This window comes from Myripristis murdjan, chromosome 14 (genome assembly GCF_902150065.1).
Source record: "Myripristis murdjan chromosome 14, fMyrMur1.1, whole genome shotgun sequence".
Classification (NCBI taxonomy): domain Eukaryota; kingdom Metazoa; phylum Chordata; class Actinopteri; order Holocentriformes; family Holocentridae; genus Myripristis; species Myripristis murdjan.
In genome coordinates, this window is record NC_043993.1 from 10,302,562 (window position 1) to 10,326,453 (window position 23,892).

A 23,892-nucleotide genomic window follows, 5' to 3' on the forward strand; every position below is an offset into this window, starting at 1 on the left:
TGCCCAAATCTCACCCAAGCTGTTGCATCTGTGTTTCCTCTCTTAGCTTTTTTGCTCTTAAAGAAAACAACATTCTAAGGCTTATGGCCTTCAACTTAAAAAGAATGACACGGATTGGAAAAAAAAAGAACATGATTGAAACAGAGATAGAGAGGGTGAGTACAGAGAGTCCTGCCATGATGTGAAAACATTTAAACAGCCTGGTAGGGTTGTATTGATTTGACACCTATCAGTCTATATACGTTTTTAGAGCCAGCAGAAGCCCATCTTAACCTTTTCAGTCCAGCCATTATTTCTTCAGTCCTTTCATCACTCCAGTTGTCCACTGTCTCTGGACAGCCACATAGACTCCACCTGGATCCAGCCTCAGGAATGACTGTTTTTTTGGTTTTGTTTTCAGCATTACTTGTTTGTTTCATGTGGCTATTCGAATTTCATGGTTCACAGGACTGGTTCAGCTGCCTTAGCAATTCATTTCTAGAACTGATCAGTGTCTGCACCAAAGATATTTTTATCTGCAGTCAGTTCATCAGTAATGTGTGTGGTCTATGGATGTGTGAATGTGTATGGATGTAAGAAAACAAAAATAAACCGAAGTCCAAACAAATCAGGTAAACCAGGTATCAGCCCTCCCTCCCAACGAACCACTCCCAGATCCCAACAACCAACCAAACAAAAGATTTGTTTCAAGGCCATCACATAGTTCACAGATTCTCACTGCTGAAAACAGTCTAAGTAAAGGCTAACAGCCTACAGGCCACAAACCTGTACAATATTCTCACTACCTATACCCAAGGTTGTGTGTGTTTATGGAACCAAACGCAGAGAGGACCAGAATAAGTCCAGGAAAATGATGGAATAACCAGATAAGAAAACAAGACAGCAAATCCACTACCAACACAGCAGGTTAAATGTTTCCTGAAACTATAAGCACGCTACTAGAACGTACAAGTAGTAAAATACAAAATTAGATTAGAAAGGCAAACCAATAAATAAAAACTGTCAAATGTGCTCCTGTTCTGCATCGACTAGAGGAACGGGCATCAGGACCACGGACAGCAACTGGGGCAGTAGTGGTAACACACTCAGAGGGCTAAATTTTAACAGCATAGTTTTAGGCATTAAAACCCGGTGGGATCCTCTCTGGGGTGTGGTTTGTGTTTTTTTTTTTTTTTTTGCAATTTTCAACACCGGCGATGTCTTGGCGATAAGCAGTATCTTGACGTCATCTAGTAGGAGTGGGAGGAATATGTTATCAACAGGTGGAGTTTGGGTGGACTTCAACAAAGGCCAATCAAATCAGCTTCTCTTTTTCCCTTTAAAAACAGCACACTCCCCACTATACGACACACAGCTATGTTCTCATGGAAAAGAACAGACCGGCTTCTCTGGTCTGAATGCACAGTCTGTGCAGAATGACCTGCGTGACCATACAGCACCCAAATATGAATACATATTGCACAAATATGTCAACAGTATGTCCCTTTTTAATGTGAATTCCCGTTTCTGGAGATGATTTTAACTGGGTCACCGTGTTTTCTTTGTAGTGATGCTAATGTCATAAATTTGAGGACGAACATTCTCACAATAACAGTGCCATTACAGCAAACTTTGCAGAATCATAAACGCTGATTCCATCAATTTGTTTGTTGGTTTCCTTAATGAAAGACTTGCTTTCAGTTTGTCATTATTGTATTAAAATGGGCACAATAGTGTGGCAATTACCAAATGTGACAAAAACAATAGTGCTTTTACATGATTTACATGTTTATATGATGGTGGAATAAATTGATAACTCCCGATAATAATGCAGAATGAAGTAACCTATTATTTCTTTTTCCAGAAAGAAATGTGGAAATAGGAATTTACTCAAAACACACACACACACACACACACACACACACACACACACACACACACACACAAATGCTGACGTTTCCTGGCTTGCCACTATTAGATTTCACCAAAACAATTACAGCCACACTTCTGTGCTGCTACACCATTTTCATCAGAGTTATGGGCCTTTATCTACTGGAAATAAAAACTCCAGGCACCAGGTGCTGCTGTTGTTAGAGAACACTGAGAGACAGCTGCTCCCGGCAACCTGACAGATGAGGATGTGACCACTGATGATGTTTTCCACTGTACGTTTATGACTTTGAGTTAAAGCCAACCTGCTTTGTGTGTCCAGAAAACAAAAATGTACTTCTGAAAGAGCTGATGCAGATTTTCCTAGCTTTGCCTAGATTTAAGCTACAGTAGGTATCCACATTAGCTAACATGAGATGCACCACTTCCTTCAATCTGGGAAGACTGGTCCTGTTGCTTTCTGCTGGCTATAGAAATCAGCCATAAGAGAGGGCTGTAATACAAAAAACTATAAAAAATAGCAAAATAGCAAAGCACTAACACCTACTTTCAGGTGGCGAAGGCACTATATAACACCAAAGTGACACCAAAGTTGCACGGTGCTGCTGATCTGTGTAAAAAAAACACCCAGATGCACCACCACACCCATCTCAGCGCTGGTGAGTTCAGTTTAGACCATGAAAATCCCAAACTGGTAAAAAAAACCCCTGCCAAAACGCCAGATGAAATTTGCAACTCTAGGCCTGGTTAGTGCCTAACACCGGGTTAACACCGGCTCGAAAATAGAGCCCTCAAGCTGTCTTGCTGCTGCCTCCTGAGGGGAAACCATTGCCAGCCCATGAACTGTGAAATTCAAGTGGCCAAATGGAGCAGCCAGCTTGGGTTTTTTTTTTTTTTTTTTTTTTTTTTTTTACCATTGATGAACTCCTGGAATGTGATACAAGCCATCAGCATAACTGCAGTTAATGACAGGAAAGAACGTCTTCAGAGATACTATAATTTTTGTGCAGCACTTTAAATTATTCAAAGATTCAAAGATGTTTTTTTAGAATGGGTAGAAGACATCTACCTGGGAATGACTTTTTGCTCCTTTCCAGCTTCTGTAGGTAGACATTTACCACTGGCTGTAAACATGGTGTTTTTTTTTTGTTTTGTTTTTTTTTGGGGGGGGGGATTTTGTATGGCTGTTACCTTGGCCAGGTCTCTCTTTTCGATTGGATTGCCGGGTAAACAAATAAAAAAACAAACCAAAACAAACAAACAAATAAATTAAGCTCTTATTATTCCTGCTCAGAAACAGTCGGCACCCTGGAATGTTCATGCACCACTGCCTATAGTTACCACAAAACACATCCAGTCAGCAGCAGCCCTGTGAGCTGAAACAGTTCAAGGAGAGAGCTCAGTGGACAGTCACAAAGCTTGTTCTATGATAGCTAGCAGGCAACAAGTGAAGAGAGAGTGTGCAACAAGTCAAACCTTGAAGTGGATGAACTACAGCAGATGCTTTCTGCACCTTGTTCAGTCCATGTTCTGCCATCAAGAGGATCCCAAATGGTGCTAACTGGTGAAATGAATACTGCAGCCTATGAGCATAGACGAAAGCATCAGTGTCGTATGTAGGTTAGGTCACATGATGAGACAGTGTTAGATGTTGGCTATGGGCCTAAGTGGCAGAGCAAAGCTGACAGTCTTCATTATGGCCGTCCTGAAGCCGTTTGCCTGTCACATCAGTGATGAAAGGACCAGCAGCTAGACTACAGAGAAAGAGAGAGAGAGACAGAGAGAGAGAGAGAGTGAGAGAAAAAGAGCAAAGAGGGAGAGGAAAAAAAAGAGAAAGAAGGAGTCTGTATAGCCACTCCATTATGTGGGCAGAAAGGGGGTAAGTGGGGTTAGATGACAGATGGATAGACAAAGATAGGAGACTGAGTGCGATGCCGGAGGGCTGAGCAGACAGGTGCACAGAAACTGAGGAGGATTGGATCACAAGTTGATGTCGCTAAATACAAGTGTAAACGACTGCAGAGACACAGTGGGATGCATTTGACCACATATCATTTGTAGTGTAAACGCTAATGCATGCTGATGTATCCCTGACAAGGATGTTGTGAATGAAGTGATGAGGGCAGATACAAGACACATAATAAAGACAGGTATGAACGGCGATGTGTCTCAGCTGCCCACTTGTGTTTGAATCACCTGAAAGACATGTTAAAACCAGGTGTAAACAGAGTCATAATGAAGAGAAGGGGGAGAAATAGAGCAAAGATAAAATGGCAGATCAGTAATACTAATAATAATAATAATAATAATAATAACATAAGAATTGAAAGATTAAGAATAGTAAGATTGCAGTAACAATTACAGCAAAAGTTTGGTAAAAGATAAACGTGAAAACACTGCAAACCGCTCATTGGTCAGAGGGACATTGAACAGCAAATCCCTGTTTGCTGAAATACTTCCAAAAGGCTTATGAAATTTGTGACATATTACATAGTCTAGTAATAATGATATATATATATATATATATATATATATATATATATATATATTTTTTTTTTTTTTTTTTTTTTTTTGCATTTTTTTCATTTACGTGTGCATGTGAAGAAGCCATTTCAGGTTGGTCTTTTGATTTAAAATAAATAGTAATAATAGCTCTAGTAGGGAAGGGAGGTGCACATGTGACTGGTGGGGACTCACCGAGAGGGGACACTATCTGCGATGGAAAGCGAAATCCAGAGACATAACTGGCGCCAAAAATGAGTAGAGCTGATACCATGTAATGGAAAAAGACCAATATCATTTTATAAAACCTGACAGAATGGTGGAATATTCTTGCAAAAAATAATAGTTGATTGGAATGATTGGAATACAATGCCATTACTTTTGTATATGTCGCTGGCAAAGTGACAGATGTAATTGAAAATCATCACATTACATCAGTGTAATTTAGTATCTCAGGATTACAACTGATAACTTTTTCGAAGAGACGCTCGGTAATCTGTAACTAATTATGATTAGAAAGTAACCTTTTCCAACCTTCTTTCTGGAGCAGATGGATAATGGGAGCAGGAGAGAGACTGAAAGAGCGGCTGACGGAGGCACAGAGATAGTGGGTAGTGAGCGCTCTGCTGGGCAGTGATAATGGCCATGCAATTGTTTGCAGATTACAGCCTGTTTGTTTGTGCTGACATCATCTGCAGATAATTCATCACTGGACACTATGCCAGAGTGTTTCTGTTTTGTCACGAACAATACACAGTGTGCAATTTCATTACCACCAATTTATCAATACACATAATCATAAACAGTGTGTGTCTGTACATGTGTCTGCACACATTGTAACTGTCATCTCTGTGTGTAGTTTTATTTTTTCATAAGCATTTGGGCGGCACGGCGGCTTGGTGGTTAGCAAACTGTGGGTTCAAATCTCATCCCTGGTCCTCTTAGTGTGGATTTTGCGTGACTTGCCTCCTTGTGCTCCAGTTTCCTACCAAAGTCCAAAGACAAGCAGGTCAGGAGACTCTAAACTGCTTAGTGGCATGAACACTGTTGGAGGTACCATGTTAAAAACAAATGTGTTACCGTACTCAGATTTTGTGGTATCTACTCACCTAACATGTTAGTTTTTCAAGTCATGTAATCTTAATACTTAGTTACTTTTTTCAGGCAAATGCTATAACTTGACTTGTGCAAGTCACCATGGATGTAACTGTTTTATTTATTTATTTATTTAGTAGCTATATAATGTGCAATCACTGATGCATTGCTGCTTGAAGCTTGAAAGGGCAGGTTCATCAGGTTTACATTCAACATGCCGGACCTCTGTGTCAAAATCCGTCCTTCCCCCAAGTTTTGTCTGAAGGAGGTTCACAGAAACTGAGAAACTGTGCCTGGACGGACAGACGGATGGATGGGCTGACAGGCTGAGCTCGATCTATAGTTCTATGATCATGGAGGATGAAAAAATCCCTAACTGTTGTGTCACTTTACTGTGGATTCTAGCTGTGTTTCGCTCAGCCAGAAAACCCTAATGAAAGAGACAAAAACATCCTTAGCATTTGCCACTGTTTTGAATTTGTGGGTGAAAAGAACGAGTCTGTCAGTACCTTGCCAAGTTAACTGTGGAAGTGTATGGTGGCGGAATACATCAACTGTAGTGTTAAGACACAGGTATCAAAAATGACTAGCATGTGCAAGGTGTTACAGTGGGCTTCTGTTTTTGAAAAAGCTAAAATACTCTAATAATTTATTTTTTCCCAATAGGCAATGTTATGAATTAATTTTAATGGCAGTACCATTGTAATATTCCTCAACACTGGGCATGAAAGTGAGTGAATGCATTTACTTTAGTATGGTATATGGTGTGTATGATGTAGTATGCTATATGATCTAATTGATGTAGTGTATGATGTGTATGTAATATTTATATGATGAATTGGTATGTAAAGTCTTTTGAGCTATACTTCTGATAAAGGGCTATAAAAATAAACTTGACTTTAGTTTGTCGTATTTGGTGTTGCTTTTTAATGCAGCAGGGTCAGCAATCAGCTTTTTCAGAGGACAGCTTTGTCCAGCCTGAACTGATTTGTAGGGATATTTAAGTCCCTTATGGGGGCGATTTCATTGAACTGTTGAACTTTTTTTTGTTAAAGCAGTGCTTTGTTTTGGATCAGTATTTTTTATTATTTATTTATTTATTTATTTATTACATTTCTGGCTGTATGGTGCCAAGATTTTCTACAGCTTGGGGCTGCATGCTCAGTTGTTTTCTGATCAAAAACCGCTCTATTTGTTCTCAACCAAAATGTACTGGAAAGAATTGCCAGGCCATAGGCTCCCATGAATCACCTACAATGGCCCATGGGGGACAGTAATTGCTTTCATGCATGATTTTTTGACAACTCAGTGAGAGAGAGAAAATTGTGAACAGGTATGTATTTGCTTCCCCATTTTGAATTTCATTTGCATTTCTTCTTTAACTATAATTCAGTTTTTGGGGACTAAAGGGACTAAAATGTTTTTTTTTTGTTGTTTTTTTGAAAAAGTAACACCCAAACTAGACACACTGATGTGTTGGAAATAAATAAATACCTATAAAATAAGGGACTGAATGCATGGATGACTGTATGAATGACTAGATAAATTGGTGGACTGGCTGTTAGCTCTTTGGACTGATGGATGACTCTGTTGAAGATGACTAATGGTGATGATATTAAGTAAATATTTGGCACATTCGCATTCATACAGCACATGCATTTGAGAGTCTTATTAAACACACTATCTGTGAGGCAACTGAATTGAAACCTGAGCCAGTATATGCAATTGCTCCAACACTGCCATATTGATTGGGTATTAACAAAAGAATATATTGTGTAAGGTCAAAACTGAGTGAAAGAAAGAGACAAAGTAAGAGAATTATAGAGAGAGAGAGAGAGAGAGAGAGAGAGAGAGAGAGAGAGAGAGAGAGAGAGAGAGAGAATAGTACATCATGTATTTACAATATTTATCTCATACATATTTATTTAAGCAATCAATTTTAAGCCAATTTCTTCTATTCACTGATGGCCTGGCATTCAGTGTGAACGGGCGCAGACTTAGACTCTCAGAGCTGGAGGTTCTCAGAATAGGAGTGCTAATCCACATTATGAAGAGTGCTTTAAGAGGGCAGTTGAGATAATGTGGCTCGCACATGTCGATTTGCACTGGCATCGCTAACTAATGCTAACAGGCGTTTGGTGCCGAATTCTCAGTCACAAATCTCTGGCACCGACGCTTTTTGAATCCTGTGAGATGAGGCTTGATTAGTAATCAGTAGGACAGGCTCCTTTGGAGGAAAGTTTCAGTGATCACTGCTTGGTACGGATACTCAGATATGAGGGGTTTCAAACTACACTTGAGCCCCTATCAGTGCAATTACTGTAGCGGTAACCTCAGTGGGAATAAACAGTGTGGGATGTGCCAGATACTAATTGGTCGTATTCCTTTATGTGGAACTGTCCAAAGTTTAGAAAATCTTCTTCCTCTTCTTCTTCTTCTTCTTCTTCTTGTTCGTCTTCCTCTTGTTCTTCTTTTTCTTCCTCCTCTTGTTCTTCTTTTTCTTCTTCTCCACCTCCACTTGTATCCTATATTTCTGTGAAATGAAATGAAAATGTAAGCCTATTCCAATGCCATCATGTTCCTGAGATGTTGTGTCAGCTTGCCAGAGCACCTCCAGCAATCCACAAGGAAGAGCCCACCAGAATGTTTACCATAGCATTTTCATCAGATATGGTGAATTTTGTGGGCATTTGGGGTGCATAGTATGCATTTTCAGATCTGCTGGAGCACAAACAGATACTCAGTCAGCACAAAATTGTAATATATATTCGCTAACTGCTGCAGCATCTGATGATAACATATTGATCATGTCATCAATAACTGATACATGTGGGGTGTACAGAGACTAAAGAAATAAGATGAACTGATGCAGGGGTCAGCTAAGTTAGAGACAGAAACAGAAAGACGGAGGGAAAAGTGCCTCTGGAAATGAGAAGTCGTGCCACTTTTTGAAGAAAAATGTAACACCTACTCATGCAAAAAAGAGGCATTTCCACTCGTCTAACACACACAAGAACATGCGCACGTACACACAGACATTTACATAGGCAAATTTAAATATAGGGGAGAAGGGGTGCTGGTAGTTGTTTAAAAAAGATGAGCAGTCAAACACATCATCTCACGCTGCTTGGCGGGGCCTAATTATGCTGCATCAGAAGAAAGACAGGAGGAAGAGACAGAAGAGAGAGGCAGTGGGACCAGGCGAGAGGAATGCATCATTCTTGTTGTTCTTTATGCCAACCACACAAATATGTAGCTCAAACCGGCAAGCTCAGTAGAAATGCGCTCTTATCAAGTTCTAATATGTGGATTCATTTGACAGCTGATGTCTTTGTTTCACAGAAAGTCCAGTCTCAGTCTTAGAATTCATTCCCATGGCTGAGGGCAGTCTGATCCATATTTTTCCAGCCAAACTGGTTCCCAGAGCTGGACACCACAGAGCTGAAACATAAAGCACAAGGATGGAGGAGTGAGCAGCAAAACTGACTTTCAACTGGAGGAGTCGGCTCAGGTTTATGTGCTGGCAAGCATCTTCCCTGCTGGAGTATCCCTAAGCACAGTGGTGGACAAAACACAACCCCATCACTTGAGTCAAAATAGAGATACTCCTGGTCAAATGCAAGTGAAAGTTGCTCAGTCAGTTTTTTACTTGAGTTAAAGTACCGGGGTACTTGCTTTTAAAAAGTATTCAAAAGTCCATATTCTTTTTAATATCAATGCAATCGTGTATTGCTTTCACAATGCATTTACAGAACCTGGTAACTCTGAAACCATTTAATGAATGCACTGACTTCCTTGTAGAACCACTCTGCTACACAAATGCACTCACCACCGCCGGGTTAGTCGTTCACGCTATCCTGTAATGGAATAGATGCGTCTTGCTTACGCTTGTTTCACAGAGCTGGATGACATGTTTCTGCTTTTACATCAAATCCAGATAAGAGTGAATATTTTTCCTCCTGTGAGGAACAGAGTGTGGCCAATCGAATTTTAGAAAATTAAAAAAAAAAAAAAAAAAAAATCAACAGCTGACTTCAAAGCTATGCTTGAAAGTAAAGAGTAACGTCAACTTTAATAGAAAATTAATGGAATCAAAAGTTAAAAGTGGAGCATGAGTCTCCAAAAAAACCCCAACAAATTCTCATGTACAGTTGCTCAAAAAATGTACAAGTACAATACTAAAGTAAATGTAACTTGTTACTGTCCACCACTGCCTGAGCAAGGCACTGAATCCTTACCAGCTCTATGACTTGCTCGTAGAGGCGGGCAATTGGAAAGAGAAAGATTTTTTATCATCAGATAAAATAAAATATTTCATTATTATCACATCAGGAGGTAGCCTACTCTAGCATCTGCAGCTGCTCCACCTGGCAAAGAACAAGAAGACTGACTTCAGTTTTGAGTATGTAGGGTGTTCACACTATAAAAATATGAAAATGCAACATGATAAAAAAATGTGATCATACAGACTCAATTTGTATTTTGTTGGGTACTGTGTGCTGTTGTCCCACAGTGCAGCATGTAACAGTAGAGGAGGAGCTACTTATGATTTGAAAAATTTAAGTAAACAGGTCAGTTCTCATCAACAGGAGCATCTCTATCATCTCAGAATGACAACAGTAACAGTATGAAAAAAAACAAAACAAAAAAAATCTAGATCTATAATAGGCTACATGTGTAGACAGCCTACTATGTGTTGGCTGTTTGTTTGATGTTTTTCAAATTTAATTTGGTGTGCATCAGAAGATGTCAAGACATAGGTCACATGATGCTGCTGTCAGCAGATGTCTTGCATAATTTCCAGTTAGTATAAAACAGTGCAGTATGTTGAATTTCTGTCATACTCATTACCAATACAGTACACAATGAAGATGAATATTCTTTAGTATTAGTATGCAGTACACCTTTGGGACACGCTTTGTGGACCAACAGGATGTTTGTAGAAGCTTTAGAAGTAAAATAAACTCCATTTCAGAGCAGTGATATAAACTCTGAACCAGAAAATAGGCTCATATGCCCAGAAAATCATCCAGAGGACTGCCAACGTCTCTTTTCTCTCTTTACTGATTGATTCTCTGTGGTGCTGCACATTGGTCTGATGCACAAGGGAAGAGCAAGTTCTCTCTCTCTCTCTTTTTTCCCTCTTTCTTGTTTTTGGCTGCATAAGACTGAATATTATAAGGTTTTAGATCCATCAGTAATTCCTTTTAAATTGTGGATGCACACTATACAACCATATTCTGGTATTAAAAGAGTGTATTTGAAGCTTATGTAATATATACATCGGAGAACGCCTTATGGCTTACACTTTGCCTGTGGCATTATGTTATTATAGTGTCCTTTTACAAAGCCCTAATTCACTGTACTGTAATCCAACAGTTTCCACCCACTGGACTGTGTAGAGAAGTCAAGAAAAATCCACTCTAAAACACTACAAGTGTCAAAAATAACAGCTATTGGTGATATACCTCACATTTCTGGGTCCATTTTGTTGTTTGGAATATTTTCTTTTTGCTTTCTTTTCCTCTCTGCTTTCCTTTCCTTTCCTTTCCTTTTTAATTTTCCTGGTCAAATGCAGATGATGCAGAATCACTTTGAGGTATTTCACAGCTACAGTGGAGTTTAACTGCAGAAAATGTGTCAAAGATCTAAAACATCAACAGCAAACGTCAGCTTTTGGGTGTCTCTTCTTTGTAGAACTTCAGTTTTGCACCACTGTTTAATAATTATACAGGGAGAAATCCATTAATACATCAGAGCCTGAAACAGACACCCACTTCTCCACCCAAAGAGGCTTCAATAGACCAGAATGTACTGCAGTCAGAAGACATGTTGCCTTATTCTCAGTTTTTCTTATCTGGAAAACCTTCTTTCTCGCTTTCGGTATGCTATTGCCATCATTACTGCTCTGTCCACATATGTCCACAAGGTCACACACATTTACCGAGCATTATCGGAGGGCATTCTGGGAAATGTAGGAAATCACTAATTGAAGCAGAGGCAAATGACGCAGGTTAAAGGAAAGCAAGCGCTACAAAAAAGTAAATTATAACACGTCATCACAAAATAACTGTTGCAACAAACCCAATGTAAGAGCTTTATGATATGTGACAGTGTAAGAGTATCTGAGGCTGGATTTCTCCTTACGGAATTTTCTGGAATAATATGATTTTCTATGCTACATAGAGCAGAAATTAATTAAAATTTATTTTCAATCAGTGAGCTTAACGTCTTGTTTTCTTCATTATGTAGGATCAGTAAATCCTGGTGTTTGCCGGTCCACTTATACAGTACGCTCGTCAAGCTAGTCTGTATTATTCCCAGTGATCAATAATTGGGTATGTCTTATTTATCTATTCTGTGTCTCTCAGAATAGTGCTGCTCTGCTAAAATGACTGAGCAACAAGAGCTGTCATCAACCTCATCGGGCAGAGGAAACATATTGTTTTCCTAATCAAAATGCAAAATGAAATAAGTGGGAGACAAAGGGGGGAGAGAGGATGAGTTGAGAAAAGATAAGACAGACTGATAGAGATACAGGTTAAAAGAGCAATGGGAAGAGACGGGCGGAAAGTGAGAGAGCCACAGGCAGAGGGAGAGAAAAAGCCAGAATTAGATGAAAGAGAGATGAGAGAGACTAAGGAAGAGAGAGGATGAGCAAACGAGAGGGAAGAAAGACCAAGGGTGAGAGAGAGAGAAAGAGAGAGAGAGAGGGAGAGAGACAGAGCGAGGAGGGGGGAAGGAGTAAGAAACAGAGAAAGACGCACAGAGCTAGAAGACAGAAAAAAAAAAAAAACAGACACGGAGGGAGTGATAGATAGTAGAGGTTTATTTGCTTTTGTTGTGCCAACATCATTTATCTCCACTGAACGGCCTCCCAGTGCTGAGAGGCTGTATGACAGAAATCAATCAGAGGGCAATCGTCCATACACCTCCACTGATGCACCGACGCATCGATACAGGCATTAGGAGAAGGATGGAGAAGTGGAGATGAATGGGTGGCCGGGGAGGTACGGAGATAGGTGAAGTCTGGCAGAGATGGAGGAGGAGCAGAAGGGACAAAAAAATACAGGAGTGGAGTCGAAAGGACAAGACAGAGGAAGAGCAGAAAGAAGAGGAGGGGGAGGAGCCTGGAGCTGGAAACATTCTTCTGCAGAGGGGTGTATAAACGTCTCTGCGGACAGACGCATGTCAGAGGTTTTTGAGTGGCTATAACTCACACAGCAGCTGATGGGCACATCCCAAAAATCTCAACTGCACACAGAACAAATCTGCAGGCCCATGTGTCCGACAAACATTAGAGCGTAGTGACACATTACACTGTCACATTGGCATAAGCACACACAGCACGCACAACTAAATTCTGCTTTAGCACTTCCAAAACGACGCTAATGTCATCCTGTGCTGTCAGGCGACGACCATTCATTTCTTCGCTTCCGCTTTGTTTTCAGATTTTTCTGTATATTTTGGAATAGTACATGCTTCTAGTGCACTCTACAGTGCTACATATATGCTAATGACGGTAGACACTTGTGCAAACATCGATGGAGAGGAGAGGAAAAACTCCACTGATTTTTTTTTTTTTTTTTTTTTTTATTTACCATCAAACACAGTCAGGTTGTACACAGGAATAGCCCATTCCTTTGTTTTGCTTGCCAGACTACACAAGAAGAAATTACCATTTACTCTACCTAGAATAATCCTACATGTTATGAATATGTAAATATAGATCTTCTGTACTCACAATTCCAAAGACTCATATTTACCTTTATTACATGGCTTAGTGCAATTCTCATTTCTGCATTCTATGCTCCAGTATTTCGGCATAATCACTTGTCATTGTCATAGCTGACCATATACGGACACTTGCCTCAAGCGGGTTTGTTTTGTCCAGTCCATTTACTGCTGTCAGTGAACCTAGCCAACAATGACACCTTCATCTTTAAACATGAAAAACAACAATATGTGTGTCTCATTATTTTTTATCTTTCATAAGTAGATGTGTAATAGGTGGGATAATGTAGAGCCAGCTGGTTGTTATCTCTATGCTGCTGCATGAGAAAAGTGATGGTCATTTAATGCCTTTGTTGGTTCTCTGCTCTGTTTGATCAGTGATGTTCCCACTGACATGAGGATGAGTGGATGATGACAGAAATAAATGATGGCCAGTGTGAGGGAATGATGGAGGGGTGAGAAAGATGGATGAAAAATGAGGTATATGTGTGTGTGGCGGTGTTTGTGGCAGTGTGTGTGTGTGTGTGTGTGTGTGTCTGTCTGTCTGCATGTGTGTGCATGTGTGTTCGTGTGAGTCCAGTGTGTGGCAGCCAGGTCACTTTACTGGCTGGGGCTAACTGAAACTGTGGAGGTCCATGCTGAGATCAATACATCAGAGCCTGAAGCCCCTGCCAAGGAGCACTGTGTGTGTGCTTGTGTGTGTGTGTTGTGTGTGTGTGTGTGTGTGTGTGGTGTGGTAATAGCATGTGACAGTCATTAGACTTCTGTCAGACTTCCTCCTACCTCCTTGGAAGAGGAACGACATAAGAACACATGAATCAACCCCCTACACACACACACACACACACACACACACACACACACACACATACAAAACAAGTGTGTGTGTGTGCTGAGTGATGCTCACCAGGGGCACGGCCGACAGTCTGACACCTCTGATGACACGGAGGGGGAACCCCACCTGACACCAGCCTCCTTTTCTCTGCCCAGCGGCAAACAGATAATACTTCCAAGGCCAATGTCACTTACACACAGCGCGATGACCACAGGCGCACACACACACACACACACACACATGCACCCTCAAAAACATGCATGTAACGAATATGAGAGGAGGCTGTACATAAGCACCTAAACACATTCACACGCTCACCCCTTGTACACATCCACCTACACACATATTGAGAAATGCACATGCACACATACATGCACACTGACCTACATTGGTGCACAGACATATGCACAAACATAGCCATGGGTGCACACAAATAAATCACATGCACATGTGAACACATACAAACATGTAAGGCGAGAAGTATGGATATGCACAGAAACGCAGCTACACACACATACACACATGCGCTTCCAGCCCTGAAGGGGAGTTTGTCCTTGCCCACATGCGAGTGTAAACATAGGGATTCTACATATACACGCAGATAAATTCACACATGCATACACACACAGATTCCACCGATCAGTCAGTAGGCTTAGAATAGCAGGAGGTGACTGTGACACTTATGGTTGAAGATGTTGCATTTGCATTACATTGTAGCTATGGCCTAATGAACATGCTATGATAAGTGAGCAGTCAAGTGTCCTTTGACAAGTCATGATGTTATGGTTACAGTGTAGTGCCTTTAAGCTCCTCTGCCTCTGTATTGCTGAAGCAAAACAATATTTCATAAGATTACAGGTCACTGGATGAGGCCAACCTACCTCAGCATCCAGGATCTGTAAAATCGATTCTCTATGTACTGTCTTCAAAAGCTCCATAATTGAAGAAATTATTTTCAGTTTTCATCATGTACTCACCACCAGTGCCTCTGAATGTCTGACAAGAAAAGGTTTTTAATCTCATGCATTTGTATCCAACAGTATTAGTTCAGCTGAGTTTAGTTTGGTCATATGTACAGTAAGAGAGTTCATCATGAGTTTAACCACAGAAATTAGCAATAATTCATTAGTTGAGCTGGTTATAAAAAAGGAACCATAACTTAAATTGACTAAAAAGGTACAAACTAAAAACAATATATTACTAGGGCCTACACAGCTAAGCAGCTTAAGGATATGAAAACTTCCTTTCAAATTCTCAAACCCGTGGTGTACTGTGTGGTCTCTCCATTTACAGTATATGTGTAGTATGCCCTACACCAATGTAATTATGGCAAAATAAACTGCTGAGTAAACCACTACTGGGACATGCCTCATACAGGAGCTCCTGTGCACAGCTGGCCTGCACCTTCCCAGAACTGAAGGCCTGCCTCCAGCGAGGAGTGCTGCTGTATTCACTCACTGGCTGCTCTGACACTTCGGCCAGTGCACTGAGTCAGACTTCAGTGGCTCCAGATTTTGGAACCTTTGCTCTCAGTGAGCCATGGGATCAAAAACTTTTTTTTAACCAGATATTCGAGACAGCTCGGGCTGAGCATCATATAAAATAAATAACTGTTAGGTGAAGTATCCCTTTAATATGTTGTCTCCTTTTATGATCCCTTTGGTGTCTGCTTTTCCGTGAGTTTTCTGCACTCAGCATCACTGTCAGGTTTGTTTCGTTGTCCAACTTTAGCTGTGCCTCTTTCTTCTGCCGATAGGGTCATTAAGCAAAAAGATAAAAACAATCTGGAACTGTGTGCAATCCCTATCATTCCAAAAAATCGTTCAAAATGTGGATTATAGCCCCTCTGTGCCAAAAAATGTGGCCAAAAACTCAGCAGGAGTCTATGTTTTAAATGTTGAAGCTGGCAAAAATCACAAAAAAACGACATTAGAGCTGAGTTAAAATTTAAAACCACTCCTTTGCTTGCTGTCCCTCCTTTCTCCTGCCTCTGACCTGACATCCTTCAGAAATTTTAACATGACACAGAGGACATGACCGATAAGTAGGAGGATGCCTTCTCCTCAAGAACTCTACTGTTTAATATGAACAGTGAGCATTGAGTACTTTTTTTTTCATCAGAAAAGAAAAGACCGACTCCTGGAACTCTCATAATTATTAAACCATAAGGAACAATATTATCATATTCAAACAATTATTAATATTTAATGCTGACAATCTTACTCATGAAGGCTAGAAATATGTGAACTATATTGAGACATTTTAATGTTAGAGCACTTTGTGGGAGTGGTCTTATTTAAAAATAATGTTTGTTTTCTCCATCACCATGCATGCTTACGTTTTAGAGAAAAAATGCAGTGCAATTACACATAGCCAAATGGGAATATTTTTCAAAGGATGCATATATATATACACACATCAAAGGATGCGTGTTTATATACATGCTGTCTTTTAACACACACAGCACATATACATTACATCAAACCACTCGGTGAATTGCAGAACTGGTTGGAAAGGATATTTAGCTCATTATTTTGGGTATAGAGGCAAGATGCAGTGATATGCATCACAGTATGTGCAATTTAAATAATATTAGCCTGGCATGGGAAGGTGACAGCGAGAGGGAGAGCGAGAGACAGAGATCATTAATGTAGAGGGAAAACAGGCAAAGTTACATGTAGACATGTCGTCCCTCTCGAATTGTGCAGGCATCCCTTGGGCCAGTCAGTAACAAGATGCATCACCTCTCCAAGTTTCATCAAGATCAGACCTGTGATGTAGGAGTCTTGGCCTGCCAGAGCTTAAAATTGTGCTCTTTAAATTATAGCACCTCCATCAGTGTGGATTTTAAAAACCTGAGCATGGTGCCAAAATGCATCATCCCTCCAAGTTTGATCAAAATCGCACCAGTGATGTATGAGATATCATTTTCAAGTTAAATATTTTGACCTATAATTTTGGTGCCAATTTTTTGAAACACTGGAACTCAGTGCCAAGATGCATCAACCCTCCAAGTTTCATCGAAACCAGAGTGGTACTTCTTGAGATTTTAATTGAGATTTCATGGATGGACACATGGGCGGGCGTGTACAGGCTCATCTTCATTTCTCCCTGCCTTTTTTATTTATTTATTTTTTTTATTGTGTTGGGGTCACAAACTCAGAAGTTGAGGTGTGACAAATCTTTGTGATGTGAGTTAAGTGATTGGGATTACAGGAAAGAGAGGCATTGCAGAGTTTAAAAAAAAGGAAAAAAAAAACTTGTTTGAATTGAAAAGACAAAAACAATGGTTTAGTTTTCACCATAATTAGCGAGAAATTATAACCCTAGAGTAGAAATGCAAAGGAGCGATTGCAGGTCTGCACACTTTGTTTCTCACTACAATTAGTGAGAGATAATGAATTTGCAACTGACACTGGTTGATGCACTACAAAATATCATCATTGCATAATGATACCTCCAGTTGGGAAAACTAAACAAAGAGCATATTTATCGCTGCGTAGGTGAGAACAGACACCACTCAATTAGAAAGACTTATTTAACAAATCCCAGCTATCGATGATTGGGTTGCTAAGTAGAAATAGGCACCTCAGTGTAAGTGGTTTTCACAGTCAATTATTTACCAGCCAATTAGTCATGAGGCCTAAGCTTTGAAAGAAAATCCAGCTGGCAAAAATGGCAGATCAAATCCCTCTTTGGTAGTCATCACTGTCAGTGAGGCTAATAGCCGCACACAGTACCTGTAAATTATAATAGCGTGTCCCTGTCAAGACATATGAAGAGCTAAGAGGCGTTTGTAATTACTAAACACAGGAATTTGAACAGAATCTAATATATCATCAGTACAAATGTCCATACACATCATCTTTCTCTCTCCCTCACATGAACACACACACACACACACACACACATTTACACAAAGCTTCTGTAAGTTATGATATTTATCACTGCAGCTTTACTGTGTCCCATTGTGTTAATGTTATTTGGACAGGCAGATTGGTTACTGGCAGCTTTAACAATTCAGCAGGTAGCGAGGCCATTTTTCACAACACCAATTATGAGCCTGCATCTCATCGATCAAGGGGTCCCCTATTCACTCAGAGTGACACAAATTAATTCCTGCATTCCTAAACAAAGGAGGGAGGAGACACCACAGCACTCGTCGGGGGATTGCATTCACCGTTTAGCTGAAGTGTACCTATTTTCTTTTCTTGTTTCAGTCTCATACATGTGTGCAGCTGCAAAGGCTTGTGTTTACCTGCACATTATCCAGCTATAAATACTACCTATTGCCTGTACTTTTGTGAGGCTTTTGAGTGTATGCAAATGTGTGTGTGTGTGTGTGTGTGTGTGTGTGTGTGTGTGTGTGTGTGTGTGTGTGTGTGTGTGTGTGTGTGTGTGTGTGTGTGCGTGCGTGTGTGGAGGCACGTTTGCATTTGTGCTTGATAGAAGTTGTAGACGCCACCGGTAATTAAAGCGATCCAGAGCTAGTAGGGGCGCCACCGTGTTCTATTTCTGTCAGTCCCTTTGATGGCAGAATGTGTGCATGCAAATGTGTGTGTGTGTGTGTGTGTGTTCATGTTCCAAGGTAGTTCCATGCACTGTTGTACACCTCCTGCCATTCATACTCCGACAGTGAAAAGGTCTGTGTAAAAGCTGTCCGTGAAATATTTCATCCACTTACACACACACACACACATAAACATAGTTACCACTGTGCCACGATATGTGGTGGCCTGAGACTTGTTTATAACAGTTAGACATGGAAACAAATATTGGGTGGATGAATTGATTTCTGTTCTGCTGTTTCGAAACAAAACAAGATAAGTATGCTGTTGACGATAAGCAGAATTAAAAGCACGGGCATTTATTTTAAGCTGCGTTATTTATGGTCACATATTATCTGTTTGAAGTGAAATGCTAAGCTGCACATGAAAAGAAACATGCGGCGCTATTGAACTTGATGAAAAGAAGATGGGTGGAAAGTGGAAGCTGGTGTTTGTGCTTCTGTGTGTGTGGTTTGTGTTTGTTGAAGGGGGTGGGGGGGCGCATTTGCCTGTGTACTTCATGGGTTTTGATCTTCCTCCTCACTAAACAGAGAGGAATCCATCAGCAATAGATATCCCTTCAATTATTCAAGAGGTTAGCATGAAAAATAAATGGCCGCTTCCTGCAGTGAAAGGTGTGGTGCTGCTCTGGCTCCTCTGTGTCTTTTGGCCTGCAGTGCTGTGTAACGTTGACATCGTTAGGTTGTACAATTGATTCCTTATTACAGTGGATCAGGATTGTTGCTTTTGCTGTGATATTGTCAAGACCACAGCTAGCAGTCGGCCTCCTTGTCCTCATCCACCCCAATCACCAGGATAAAATATTAGCGTTTTACATTTTTGCAAACTAACAAATACACTGAAATGTCAAGATTTCTGAAGAAATAATACGTTGCACTGAAACATTTAGACCCTGTGCTAATGTCATGTGACCTTATACTTATGTAACAAACCTTTACAATAAGATATTTCAACTTATCCTTCATCTGCGGAATCATAAAATGCCAACATTTTTTTTTTTCCTGATAACTGCGCTTGTCAACTGAATTCTCTGTAACTGATTCGATAAGAACTCACTGTATAATATCAAGGTCAGGTGGAATCAGTCGTCCAGTTTAAATGGGGTCAGGATTGAATGGATGAATGTGTGAGAGGCAAGCAGCTCCATCTAAGCCCTGCCAAACACTGGCACTTCACAACCTTTGCAGAAAAATTACATCATGATTACATAAGATTTAGCATATTTTGGAGACTGAAAGAGAGCACTTAAAAAAAATGAAGAGACAGAAAAAAATCTTTTTTTTTTTACAATGTTTGACTACTCATAAGACTTTTATCTTTACAACTTTTTGAAAATGTAGACAAATTTGGATAATTTTCTATCAATAATTTCCAATTACTGATGCTTCTGATCTCAACAGATGTGTTGAGTTGACCCTAGCCCTCATCAGTCCCACTTGGTACTGCAGTGGAAGTGTCTGTGTTTTGTTTCACTGAGTTTGTGGTTGTGTGTGTAGGCTGGTGACAGCATAGCAAATAATCCAAGCTACACGTTTTTACTTAACCGCCTTAGAGTTTATCTGTAAATTGACAGACTTGTTTCGAATGCTTATCAACTTGTTTCCCAGGATATCCTTGAATTGAGGATCATTTTCTTGATACTGGTGGGCAGATCTGCCGTATTCTGACTTGTTTCAACAAATTTATACTTCTTCACACAGATTTCTGGAACAAGTGAAACTACATTGATGCTGAGGTGGGGGTATCTCATCGCACTAGCGGATTTTTTTCACTTGTTGGAAGAAAAATAGTCTTTTTACCACTGAAAGAGGCTAAATAATGTGGTGAGATGGAAATTTTTTGCACAGTATGTGCAGTGACAGAGCAGTCTTTACATGGTGTGAGTTAGGATTCATGAGGATAGTTCTCTGAACAATACAGGCTGTCAGCCAGTCAGCCAGCTCACCTCCATTATTAGACTGGACACCAGCCAATTGTCCTCTATGTTGTGTCACTTTGTTCTAGGTGATAGCCTTTTGGCATTAGCTGACTTCCCCTCTTTTGTCTGCCCTTACGCTTTCTGACCCTCGTTTTATTCTTGTGTCTGACTGATTTCTGCCTCTCGCCCTCTCTCTCTCTCTCTCTCTCTCTCCCTGCACGTCTGTCTGGATGACCTAGAAAGCAAAGGTGCTGTGGAGAGAAGCAATTGCTTTCTCTTATGTTCATTGTTTCTCTGCCTCTCTTTCTCCAGGTGGTCCATCACGTTGGTCCTCCCCTCCATGCGACTGCTGCTGCAAGAACCACAAGGGTGATGGCGAGGGCGAGAGCGTCACCTCCTTCAACGAGCTCTCCACCTCCAGCTCCGAGAGCCAGTCAGAGGCCAGCTCTCCCCAGGGAACGGTCATCTGTGGGCCAGTCAGCCGCCAGCCACACCCCCACTCCCACGTCCAGACTCTGGACCGGCCGCTGAAGAAAGGCCCGGTTGCGATGCTCCAACAGTCTGAACAACGGCGGAAGAGTGACTTGCTGCGCACGCTAACGGCAAGCTCACGTGACACTAGCACCTCCAAGAAGAGGCCGGCGAAAGAGAAGCTGACCGTCGAGGAGGAGCTTGAAAAGTGCATTCAAGACTTCCGCAAGATCAAGATCCCCGAGAGGTTCCCTGAGAGGAAGTACATGTGGCAGGCCGACCTGCTCAGAAAGTATCGCCTCTGATCCAGGAAACGGGACACAGGAAGTAGAAAGCAGAAAACAGGGACTGAAGTCTCACAGCGATATGAGGCCAAGGATCAGTTTACATGCTTTTTGACCATGTTTGCAACTAAAGGAAGATGACAGTACTCTTGTTCAAATCCAGAGTCTGGGGGAACAGTCACCTAAATGCTAGTAGGTCAAAAGTCTACACAGAAGCTAGCAAGATGCATTAAGACCAGACTGTTCTCTTATTGATGTATGTACAGTATGTATGTGTGTGTATGTAGCCTACTGTATGTAAGTATGTGCTGTACTTTGCTGAATGCTTTAGACTTTGAAAAATTTATCCCTGAGGACCAATCAAAGTTGCATAGCTTGATGAATCAACCAACCGAAGGCTTTCTAATGGGTACACTGCGGGTTACTGCAAGTTGGCTGCACAGTGTCATCCACCATCATTTCACACCACTGAAATCCATGAAAAAAAAACAAACACACACAATTTTAGTCCACACAGATCACACAAATTAAGTGTGTGTGTGTGTGTGTCCACACCCAGGTGGCCTAGAGGTCACAGATAAATCTGCATCAGGACCCATTAATAATTCATGCTGTCCCGACAGCGCTCTCACTATAAATACACCCGCAGCTCTCTGCTGCCAGGGTGGCATAAACAGCTGGGTCGATTCAAACACTTTTGGAAACACTGGGGGACCTCAGAGGCAGGAGGAGCTATGATTTCATCACCACCACAATTAATTTACTCCTTCTATTATCACTGGTATCGCAGACCTACCCCAAGTGGATCAAACTGCAGTGACTTAAATAGATTTGCACCGTGTTGGCTGGATGCAGAGCAAAGTCCAGGTTAAACTGTCAGGGATAACCGAAGGACCGAAGGATTTGATTTGGTGGCAGAACCACGGGGGAAATACTAAGGCGTAACACAGATAAAGCGTGCTCTTAGCACACGCACACATGCACAGGCACGCTTACAGCACCGACACCATGAGCAGGGAGTGAGGGATACATGCACACACAGCAATCGATCATGAGCTCATTATAATCAAGCTCAATATGACACATGTAATAAAAACAGATAAAATGAGTAAGGATAGCTGCGTGTTCTCAGCCTCCCATAACAGAGTGATGCTCTCTGCCCTCCCTGTTGACGCGGTAATCAATAGTTACAGACGATCAGGTCTGGCAATAGAGCTGATAGATGTGGTTCTTGTCCAGTGTTTACAGTTATTAATGAAGCCTGTGGGTTATCGACAAAGATGTACTGTACCATGTATTCAATATATATCAGCCATCTTTCATGTAGTCATTTATGTAATCCTGACACTGTCTGTGTCAGCGTCAGGATGTATTGCAATGGTGGTAATGAAACAGACATGGCAGGCAGTGCAGCTCCACAACACCCTGTATTTTTCCCTGATGGGGAATTGATTGAAATTTGATGTTTTACTCTTATTCGAGGCACTAGTTGGATCATATCACGGTGCCTTAAAGCAGCGGTGTCACACACGGGCCACATTTTCCTTCCAGCCAAACACCTTAATCAGTAATTTCACTGATTAACACGGCTTTAACCTGAGAGTAAGGACTAATCAGTGAAATTCTTTAGTGGTGAGGCATTTGGCTGGAAGGACGACCTGCAGCCTCTCAGTCGTCCACAGCACTATTGGACTCTGCATTCACTTGCTTGTGGGTTAGTACATAAATACCACAGGAAGCTGATTATCACTTATCAAGGAAAATCCATGTATCTGAAATTAGTCCTTGTGGTTATTTTTCACCTTGACTGTATAGAATTAACATTTCCAAGCTCTATTTGGTCATGTTGGAAATAGCCATTACATCACGAGTGGAAAATTTTGTGCTGCCTCCAGAATCCTGACTTCTCTGATTGAGACACCCGGCAAGGGAGAGGGTTCAGGTGGTCACTCCCGTCGGGAAGCAGCGTGTGAATGCAGAGTGGCACCCCTGTCATAAAGATATATAAGAAAAGACTGGTTGGTAATATATGAATGGCATGAGAATACTGAATGCAAATGACCACACAAAAGCACACAGACATGTCATGCTTAAATATCATTATTATTATTAATTATAAAACCACCGATGTGATAGTGAGATTTGGACGATGATGAGAGACAAAAAGAAAATAATTGTGAAATAAAGTATGTCCTGTCAACAAATACAAGAAAAGGAGGCCTCCAAATGCTCTCTTCCTCATGGTTAATGTACATATGGCTTGCTAAGACTTTTTTTTTTTTTTTTTTTGTTATCTAGGGCTGAGGTACAGGGTAGCTGCAAAAGTTGTGCATTGTTAATCTACTGGTAACAGATGTATGTGTTTGATAATCATGGCTTCAGTTAAAACTCAAGGTATTTGTGAAGAGCACGACTGAAAGCTGTTGAGTACTTGCAGTGGGCTGTGGTATAGATAAAAGTTTTAAATAGTTATAGTAAATAGTGTTATAAATCCTAATGAGTTGTCAGGTGTAGATGAAGGCTGAGAAAGAGCTGTTTGGTGGAAGGACAATGAAATTGAAAAAGAGATGGATCGCACTTTCAAGGAGAAACTGTTAACTGAACTGCATCATTGCA

At 40.9% G+C, this 23,892-nt stretch overlaps 1 protein-coding gene across 2 annotated transcripts in view; it reads left to right on the plus strand.

Annotated features, from left to right (window-relative positions):
- kctd16b (potassium channel tetramerization domain containing 16b) overlaps positions 1-21,297 on the plus strand; it is a 94,902-nt gene extending 73,605 nt beyond the window's left edge. The window contains exon 2 of one of the 2 annotated variants that reach the window (XM_030069141.1): positions 20,834-21,297. In XM_030069141.1, coding sequence (XP_029925001.1) covers positions 20,834-21,297 — 464 coding nt within the window. The remainder of the gene's footprint in view (positions 1-20,833) is intronic. The other variant, XM_030069143.1, reaches the window with a different exon arrangement.
- Positions 21,298-23,892: the final 2,595 nt, after the last annotated feature.